General features: G+C 37.3%; 1 protein-coding gene across 7 annotated transcripts; it reads right to left on the bottom strand.

Moving 5' to 3' along the window:
* Window positions 1–335: 335 nt before the first annotated feature.
* LOC101854772 lies at window positions 336–8564 on the bottom strand. Of its 7 annotated transcripts, none has more exons than XM_005091056.3 (7): window positions 8475–8564; window positions 6501–6671; window positions 5636–5674; window positions 4837–5019; window positions 4170–4259; window positions 2663–2746; window positions 336–1945 (listed from the first exon to the last, which is right to left on the bottom strand). In XM_005091056.3, the coding sequence occupies exons 1-7, from the start codon at window positions 8489–8491 to the stop codon at window positions 1831–1833; spliced, it is 699 nt and encodes a 232-aa protein (XP_005091113.2). In that variant the 5' UTR covers window positions 8492–8564; the 3' UTR covers window positions 336–1830. The 7 variants fall into 7 exon arrangements, with proteins under 7 accessions (XP_005091113.2, XP_005091114.1, XP_005091117.1 ...); XM_005091057.3 differs by having other exon boundaries at window positions 2663–2749; window positions 8475–8563; XM_005091060.3 differs by lacking the exon at window positions 8475–8564 and adding an exon at window positions 7984–8220 and having other exon boundaries at window positions 2663–2749.
* Window positions 8565–10630: the final 2066 nt, after the last annotated feature.

Below are 10630 nucleotides of genomic sequence, written 5' to 3' on the forward strand. Positions count from 1 at the left end.
TTTGGGCGCACATGTTATTTATTGTAAAGCACTTTGTCATTGTGCACTTTCTTTGCGGAAAAAATACACTTTTACATGAAATTTATTATCATAATATTTCCGTTATAATTTATTGTTATTATTATTTTTTTAAATTACTACAATAAAAATTAAAAAATATAGTGACCCTGTTAGTACCGTACGTAATATATGTACCCAAGTTGACCTCATGACAAGATAAAAGCACAGTCAAAGCAGACGGCATCCTGTCTAAATTGTGTCTACACATTATGTTAAAAACATAAACAAAATAAGAGGAAAATTTATTGTTTGAAAAATAAAACACACTCACAGAACATTCGGAACAATGTTTTATTTGATCTCTAAAATAAAGCAGTTGTAACTCATTCATAAAAATAATAAATAAAAAAATGCATAAAGGAATTTCTGAAAACATCAGGTATTCAGCCATCATCCCTATCCCTACCTTGGCTATTCCATTTGATTTGTACAAGATTAGACAAGAACAGATGTCCATTGGCTAAATGGATCTAATCTGCATGATGAGGTCGGAGCCTGTTAGGAAATGCAGTTGGCCAGTAAATGCAATAAAAGGATACAAAAAGATCTTTGCTTTATGTTATCAGTTTGACCAGGGAAATCATCAGGGCTGCATTACAGGAACTGACAAAATATCTGACTACTCAATGTCATGCCACACATACTGGTACTGGTAACCTTCTGATCGAGCAGTCGTTGGCTATGATTCAAATGGACCCGATCATGACCTAGAAAATAAAACTCATAAATTGACATTGAAGGATTTAATTAGACTGAGCCAAAAATGTAGCTTTTGCACCTAAGCAAAGGAAAATCTGGCTGTTCTCAAAATTATCAAACCAATAGTAAATTGTGATTTGATGAAACTTTCATCCATGTGTACTGGGAGTAAAATAAGGACATTTCAAACTCGTCAATAAGAAAAAATCTTTCTTCTACATAATCAACCCTGACGTTTTTATCCTTTTAAAAGAACAAGACAAAACTAAAAACAAAATATTCAAGCACAATGTTCACACACGGCCATGAGGTAATGTGCGAAATGGCTTGGAAATTGAAAATATGAATGTCTTGAAATGTTTTGGCTCAAAGAAGACACTGGAAAATCTTTAATGCAAGAAATGGGAACAAACAAACCATAGGCCTACAGTCAACAAAACCTACCTCTCTTTTATTATCAAGGAATAATCAAAGAATGTGCTGTGCTCAGCATGATAATATTTAATCAAATACTTTGTCCCAAACTCCTATTGAGAGATTTTTAAATGAGGTGCAGTGGAAAAGACCACATAATTATCTTCCTAAGTATGGACAAGTACAGTAGTGATTATACATTGAGATTTGACACATATTTAAGATTAAAAATCGCTCTCAAAAGCTCTGACAGCATGGAAACAGTAACGGTGAAAATTTTTACAACAAGAAACACATGACTGTTGCCTGATAGTCCTGAATGTGTCCAGAATAAAGCTGAATTTTCATTTGTTTGCGAGTCAAATAACAGCAGAGAATAACAATGTTACCAAAGCTGTTGAACAATGTATGAAAAAAAGGTAACAATAATGAAGGAGAAAGAATGGTGTGTTAGCAATAACCCCCTCCCACCTCCACTTATTTAATACCTTACTAGTAGTTAGCAACCACATACATCAGACACTAAGACAATACATTGTGCTCTTAATTGATCTGTCTATTTATAATGTAACATTACTAATATAGCCAGACAAGGTACAAAGATGTATTGTATCAAAGCATCATTGTGAAATTGATTCTGCAAAGGCCTTTCTTTCACTATCTCATGTAATGTTGAGGAAGTAAAGGTTGGGCCCCACTGCCATTGTGTTCAGGGCTTTCATCATATCTAGCAGAAGCTTGGGTTCTGTCTTCTGATCCAAGGAAGTCTGGCCTGTGAACAAAAGGCAGCAAGGTCATAGTCATATGAGCAATTACAATCCGAGGGGGATAAACCCACTATGCCAGGACCCTCTTTTGGTGCAAAATCTAAAAGTGACACTAAATTGTTCATTAAATCAGAAAAATTAACCTCTTTTGATAGTTCTTCATCTTATGAAAGAACTTTTGGTAAAAGAGATCTGCTAACTCGGAAAGTGGTTCTGAGCGTGAGCCGCTGGGAGCAGCTTGTTGCTGACAGGAGTTGAATTATTGTTACAGAGATACATGAATCAACCAGTCTGAACTCTATGGTCGAAGACAGAATCTACTCCAGTAGAAAAACCTACAGAGCCTATAAGTAGTCTGTTCTCTCCCACAAGGATTAAAGACAGTCTAAGACTTAAGTTTAACAAACAAAATACTAGTACTTCACCCCAGGTTTGTGAAATTAAAAAATAATAAGAACAAATTACAAGTAGTTTTTTTATGCAAAATGTTATGATAAAATGTAAATCAAATGCAGGAACTAGCATGAAGCAATAACAATTTCTAAAAGACAACAAACAAACAACATTTGTAATATGGTCATATGAGCTGATAAAAGAATAAAACTATAGACATATGAATTGATTCTGAGATGAAAAGAAATTTATTTAAGAGCCGTGAACTATAGAGAGCAGGAGAGAAGGGATGAAGGATATAAAAAAAGAATACTTGTTGCATAACATACCCAAGAAATACATCATCTGGGAGTGTGCTGTAAGGGGGAGGTGGTGGTGGTGCAGGCTGGTCTGAGTATCTATTCTGACGTGACCTGCTGGAAAAAAAAGCAAGCAGGGGAACTTTTGAAAATGGCTCTAACAGTGCCTCTAAAATGGCAGCTTGAACTGAACGCTTCGTAGGAAGCTGAGAATGTTTTGGAATGTTATGAGGGTATCCCAGGGTAATAATGAAATTGCAAAGTGCATGTGCTTTATATGCATACAATCTGTTATTACTAAACCTAGAATAAATTATTACTATTATTTCTTGGTGTATCATGTGTAATTTCTGAGTGAAGTCTGCAATTATGTATTTTGTCACATCAGTTAACTGAATGGGAGTTCTAGGGAAAGTCAAGAACAATGAGCAGTTCTGTATGGAGTTCAAGTTTCATTAAATAATATTGTTTGAAACATAGCCTCAGTGAGCTAAATGGCAATACAACATCCTTCCCTGTAATCTCTTTCATCGTAAACTGAAAGCTGGTCATGAAAATCAATGTACTGTAAAGTTCAGTTCACTGTAGAGCTTTTCAAAGAAATCTTTATGCTCACATAATATCTCTGCGGCAGAAAAACATCTGAGATTGAACTAATTGATTTTGACAGGATCGGATTGTTAGCAATCAGCGGGAGAGTAAATTTTCCAGTAGTTATTTTCAAACAAAAAGGGATAGGGCGAGCGAGAGGTTTTACATTTAAACAAGTGTGTAACATGGTTGACTTGAAACCACATATTCCTCAAAGTGAGACATCAGACCCTTTTGTCTCTTTATTGTCGCTGTGCTCATTTAAACAAAACTAGAACAAAACATGGATGACTTGAGAAAAGGTTTCTAGTTCCTTTGGCTAGCAAGACAAACCCATCATCAGGTATAGGCAGGAAAAGAAAGCTGCTCTGGCCATTATAAAGTAAACAGGTAGAAGGTAGTGGTCACAGGACAAGAAATGAGTAAGACTTAAAGCATAACCTGAAAAACTATGTCAGAATAGCTCCTGAGCATTGCGATTAAGTTTCAGGAGAAGAGCTCATAATTCATCCGAATGGTTTGGAGAGCAGATCACGCTGCATAGATAATTTTATCTATGATCACATGTTTCTTGGTACAGCACTCCGCTCCCAGTTAAAATCCTTCAAAGACACTGACATGTGATCATGAGTAACAGGCTTTGGACTTCAGAGATAAAAAGTAGATCTATAGCACTTCGTTGCATTAGAGAAAAGCATGTTTCTTTAACAGTGACATCCTGAACCAGGTAACTCCCCTAATGAGTTCAAGATATCTTTACTGAACTGTAAGTTTGAAACAAATTTAAATATCAGTTTGAACTACTAAACCTTACGAGTACCTCAAAGCCCAAAATATGTAATAGTGTGGGGCAGATACTTGCCTATTAGAGCAACAGCAGAAAGTAGCCCCCCCAAAAAACATGTATAAAATTAAAATACTCATGATAACAAAGTAGTTCATTTACCGCCACATTCCATTTTCATCCTCAGTAGTTGAAGAATAGGCTGGGGGTTCTGCAGAGTTGTCTCTCTCAGCGTGTCCTCTCCGGTGCTGTCTGTGCATACAGAGTGGAACAATGATGGCAAATTACGATATTGTCATAAAAGAAACAAAACATATTTTCTCTGTTGGTCAATTATGCCCATTTACGTAAAAGGTTAATATGAAAGAAGGAAAACTGAGCTGGAGTTTTCAGTTGTAAACTTGATTCTATACTATTTGTGTCTGGACTCAAATTAGTAGCAAACTTAGCTCTGTCATTTGCTTGCAAAATGAAGTCAACCCTTAGTTTCAACAACTTTTACAATTTAAAAAATTCGATATCAGCCTCGTACTGTGAGTTCAGTATTATTTGTAGAGTTTTAAATGCAAAAGAAAATACTGAAGGTGACAATGAGTTGCAGGTTAATTATTCATCTTCTAAATAACATAAATGTTTTCGTGAGCTTTAGTATATATATTATATTTACTACTTATTCTATTCACTAAAAATATTTTTGGTGAAGCAGTAATTTATCCAAGTGTCTGTCAGAAAAAACTGTGTTTTAGTCTGCTGACATGGTTTACTGAAGCTTTCACACATTAATTTTTCTACTTCTTGAAACATTCGGAGAACAAGTAAATGCCTTCACCTTTGCAAAGTGCCAGGTGCAGAATGGCAAGAATCTCTTGTTCGTGGTTGACGTCGATATGACCTGTCCAAGGTCACAGAACCTGCCCGGCTGCCTAACAGTGCTGTTTCTCGGTTGTGTGACATTTGTCGAACAGTGGCTGATGCACGCCGGATAGAGTTATAGGTATCCATTTGGATGTCACTGGAAGTATGAGGGGGGGGGGGGGGGGGGGCAGGAGGGGGTGAGAAAAAGATTAGAATGTCATTCTTACAGTTTCCTTACACTAACACTTTATCTTTTCATTCTCCCATCTAGTGTACAAAAAGGAAGATGCTGAGGAAAAGAGCTAAGGTAAGGACATTTTGTCACAATCACAATCCATGAAGTCTTCTCTGCAATCCCAATTTAAGAAAAAAAGGTTAAGTGTCTGATCATAATTATTCTTTGTATCTCTACTGAGCTTGTACTGTTTACTTCAATTGTGATATCTTGGAATCTTCAGTGAGTTTTTGTATCACTTTGTATGGGAAAAAAACTTCTGCCCTTTGCCACGGAGATCTTGGAGAAGATTTTTAAAATTTCCTTTTTTATTTTAAGTTTCACTCATAGGCCCAACATAATGTGGTTGTGAGGAACATATAACTGTCTCCAAATATATACTTTTATTCCACAATCATGTTTTGATAACTCAGATACCAGACAGTAGCTAAAAGTCAGACTTGAGTCTTGTAAGACTTCTATATAGCTTCAAACTTCTTTCCCCAAAGCTTCAGTTTAAGTCTAAAAGCAATATTTTTTCATTTCAATAACCACTTACTTTGCATCTCCTGAAAATGAGGAATACTTCCCACAGGCACTGAAAAAGATACAAGGAAAAAACACAGTATAGTCATATTCACAAGACTTAGAATCAATCATTCTTCTGGAAACAAAATAAGAGGTACAAAAAATCATGTATCATAACTTTTTTAGCCACCAGTTCAGAATTTCTCTTTTGAAAAATCCAAAAGTGGCAGAATGAATCAACATATCTGCTTTCAAGCAAAACAGAAACTAGATCTAGTACACATTCATTAACAAGTCACCTTTGACGTTGACTTTATCAAAAGAAGCAAAGACTTACTTAATGAGATAAAAATGTCAAATAATTTAAATAATATTCAAAAAAGTACCTATACAAAACAGCAAGTTGGGAACATCTTAGGATAAATAAAATTCATGAAAAGAATACAATTTAAGTAAACGGGGGGGGGGGGGGGGGTTCATGCACATTCAGATCAAAGCATATTTTGATGAGAGAGAGTATTCCTAGCAAACAATGCACCGTCTCTCAGATAAGCACAAAGGGGTAGAGTTGTATGATGTGCTCCGATCTTGTTGACCTCAAGTGTTTACACACATGTGTATATATGTATATATCATCACTCTTACCTTCACCTGAAAGGGGAGTGAAAATAACATTACTTGTCAAAATTCAGAGATGATGAACACACAAGCAATGTGAAGCCAAAGCAAGTTTGTGAAAAAGTGTAGTGAAAGAAACATCTTCTCCAGTATGAAAAATGTGCACAAGTGCAGACACATAAAATGTCTACGCATGAGGCAATGCTATCAGAAATGTAGTAGCAATGTCAAGACCCGTAGAAAAGGAATCCATGCAAGCAAAGGCACACGCCACTCACCATGATTTGCTGCAGCACATGATCCGAGAGAGGATTATCAGAATCAACAGGAGCACAGCACCTGGTATGGCCACACAGTACACAAACTCCCAAAGCTCTGTGCCGCAGCGCTCCTCACCACACTCATTGGGAGGCCGGTACAATTTGATGGCTTCAGATCGAGAAGTCATGCTAAGGGAGAAACATATATATACATCAGTTTCTTCATTAAAATTAAAGCATAGAGGGCATCTTTGGTCCTTGGCATGGTCTATACTCATTCATGATACCCTGCAGTATTTTTGGCTATTGTGCTAAACCTGAATAACTTAAACTTGACAAAGTGTAGTTTTTATCATCATGTGTATACATGTGATGTCAAAGGTCGAGCACTGGGCCTGGGGACATCAAGTACAAGACACTGAGTTGACTGAGTTTTTTAAGGAAAGAGTAGACTATGCATGACATAAATGAACATATGTATGTATATATTGAAAATCCATACTTCCAGGTGCAGGCCAAGCTTACGTCACAGTTGCTAGAACTCCGACTTGTTTGCTTGTTTGAGTCTAGTTGAGAAGCACATTGATAAAAAATGGTCAATTAGCGCTGAAAAAATAGTAAGACGGAAACAACAGAGAGAAAGTTAGGACCTTCTATCAGTACTAGTGGCATCCTCCAACTACCCGCAGAGCTCCAGCTAAATCCAAAATATAAACAAATATTACTTACCATAAATAGAGCAAAGTATTTAAAATTCAATGTCCCCTCATGGCATATATATTATGGCAATCTCAAAATGTATTTTTTGGCAACAGGATTCAGGGTGTTGGGAAATCTGAAAGGGCTCTGTTGCTGACAAAGTAGGCCTAATAATCCTAATATGTACGCTGATGAAAGAATCTTTCAACACAGGAAAGGACACATAGAATCTAGAGACAGCTAATGCACAGAGCTGACGAATAACAAGGTCTGAAGCCTGAAATGTGCCAGTAGAACAAAATTTTAAAGTTGTATTTTATAGAGCCAGGGGCCTATAATTTGGTAGTGGATGAGCAGGAGGATATCATGGTGATTGATTTTATGAAAAACTAGGCAGCGGTAGAGGCAAGCTTTTTACTTGAAGCTCTGATATATGAGTAGTAATTACCTCAGTATTTTCAAAATATACTCAGAGAGGCATACCTGACCGAGGCAATATTCCACAGGACAGTACTTGCACTACAAATCCAGAAAACAACCGGGATATATAACGTGTGTATTGCTTAGCGGCTAGACTTTTAAATGCTGAACCTTCTACAAGAAATTAGTCTGCTCTGGGCGCCCAATCTCTATCTTGATTTCCAATTGAAGCAATTTACACTAGTTCATTCATACTCATGTGAATTACGATTATTAGTGAATATAGAATCTAAATATTATCCTGTGTCTTCTACTGAAGGCCCTCGGTTTTATCTTTCCTCTCTTCACGTAGAACACACTTCCGGACCCCAGACTCACTCACACGGCACACCGCCGCCACAGACATCAGCGGTCAGGTAAGCCTGTACAGCGCTCTAGACTCGCTGGGGTAGCCCAGAGACCGTATCATTGGGGTAGCCTACAGAGTAGGCTTACAGGAGCAGCCTCACCAAAGGCCTCACTCCCTGGAAAACTGGCACCGACACTAAAAATAGAACAAGTTAGCCTCTGTGTTGAATGAACCCAGCCCAGACAGTTCGTTTGTTTGACCTATTTCTTGGTGCACGTGAGAGAGGAAGCTAATTTTAGCCAAAAGGCGCGCTTCTTTGTTGATGTTTTGAGCTGGTTGGAACCACAATGTTTACACAACTTCACAACAGGATCCGTCCTCTGCTTATAGATCTGGACATACTGCGTCTCTGCATCAGGATGTTATGGCCTATCACAATCTCTCCCAAAGTCTCCTAATTAGCGCTAGGCTAGTGGAAATAAGGTTTCAACGCGGAGACTTCAACGTTAAAAATACTGTCGAACCTGTCCAAGACGACCATTCATTGTGGAGGAGAAAAACGGTAATTTTAGACAGGTCGTCCTCTTGGGCAATGTCATCATAATACAGAACAAATTAATGCAAATGCGGAAGTGGGAAGTGGTCGCTTGTACATGCGTGACTGTCTTGTACAGGTGGTCGTTAAAGCAGGTTCGACTGAATTATGTCACAGCCTTTTGAAAACTGAGAACGTGTGTTCAAGAACGGATATTATGCTCCGGCCACAATAAATCTGTGACACACACACACACACACACACACACACACACACACACACACACACACACACACACACACACACACACACACACACAGAGGGAGAGAGATACACACACACAAACTCACACACACACACACACACACACACACTCACACACACATACAGATACATACGCACACACACACAGCACAGACATATGTGAAACAATGGGTATGCCAAATAGATTACTGTGGAGAGAATCCTGTTAGTATTGTCAATATATGACATAATTCATGTATTCCCATGTATGTCAAAGTTGTTAAATTGATTGGTCTCTATAATAATATAGTTCTTTGTTCGAACAATTGTGTGCCTTCTATGATCTCGGTTTTGCGAACTCACGCAACTCATGAAGCGGTAAATAATAATTTCATATGTGCTTCGTTTGAGAGCAATCTTCCTTTTTTTTCAATTTAACAAAAGTACTACGAAAATCAAAAGAAAAGATACTGAGATAGAGTTAGATCTGTTAATTTTTTAAAACTATTTAGGTTTTTAAGCTGACATTTATAGCCGGATATAAAAGTAAAATCTATGTCAATGAGATAATTTGGATCAAAGGTTTCGAAAGCTGGATATAAACAGATCTACTCAACTTAAACGATAAATGGTATACCGCATTCAAAGGCCCTAGGATCATTTCACTCTGAATAACTTTCACTAGACAGTGTGCGATAAACAGATTAGGTGATTGCAAGTACATGTAATTGATCATACTAATGATGAAGATAATAATAATAATAATAGAAATAAAAATGAAAAAATGAATGTACCCCCCCCCCCAGTTTTACCTCTTGTCACTCTAACTCTAAACTCGAATTGAGACCATTTGTAAGTTCCCCTAATTACTCCTTTACTTCTAGAATAGCGGTCAATTTTGTCTTCAATTATGCTATTATTTAAATGCCATTACACAGGAGAATAAACGTATCTTACTACTTGGATCACTTGTGGAATCACGTGGACAAACAATGCACAGGGTAGGACTACATAAAAAAACCCATATATGAGAATTAGCTTACTTTCAAAGAGGTTATAAATACTCCTTGGGTCATTTAACATTTCGGATACACGTGGACATTTATGTTAACATTTAAATACACATAGAAGATAATAATCTTGAAGATCTGACTCCTGGTAGCAATACAAAGCTAACGAATAGAATGCAGTTGCTTGAAAAGAGCGCAACTTCAGCGAATATATCGTTTCTGTAACATGGTTCTATTCATGATAACTATTTATAATTCCTCCACTTTGGCTGAACCCTCCCCCCAAAAAAAAACAACAACCCCAAACAAAAACAACAAGGTTTGGATTATATCTAAATATTATACTGGATTCTTTCCACCTTGAAGAATGATTTAGGAAAATTCCGCCCTGCACCTGTTGTGGGAAGATCATTAATTAGTCAAGTTTTTCCCCCTCGACTTGTGTAGTGCCGTATCTCCCGGAAATGCAAGATAAATGAGCGAGCGGACACATGGCACCAGGCCGGGGGAGCGCTGTGGCAACCCAGGGAACCGGAAACACGAGTTCTGGTAACTTACAAATTGTTCTTGCCACTGCCCACTGCCACGGCGGATTCCAAAGAAGTAGAATCTAGATCTACATCTAGAGGTAGGTTTTATATGCACAGAATAAACTTGTATTTTTACTGCATATGTAGCATACAACTGCAATTTCTAATTGTAATAACCCCAAGAAACTCGATCATTAATAATACAATAGTCGGAAAACAGGCAAATCATAAATGAGAGGATTCATAAAAGAGATTATGTGCAATATAGAGTATAGAGCTGAGTATAAAAAAGCTCTATCTCATGCTGTTGAAAGAAATGGTGACTGGACACTCATATCCGCCCCACCAAACCTTTTCACCCC

This window comes from Aplysia californica, unplaced genomic scaffold (assembly GCF_000002075.1).
Source record: "Aplysia californica isolate F4 #8 unplaced genomic scaffold, AplCal3.0 scaffold00025, whole genome shotgun sequence".
NCBI classification, from domain to species: domain Eukaryota; kingdom Metazoa; phylum Mollusca; class Gastropoda; order Aplysiida; family Aplysiidae; genus Aplysia; species Aplysia californica.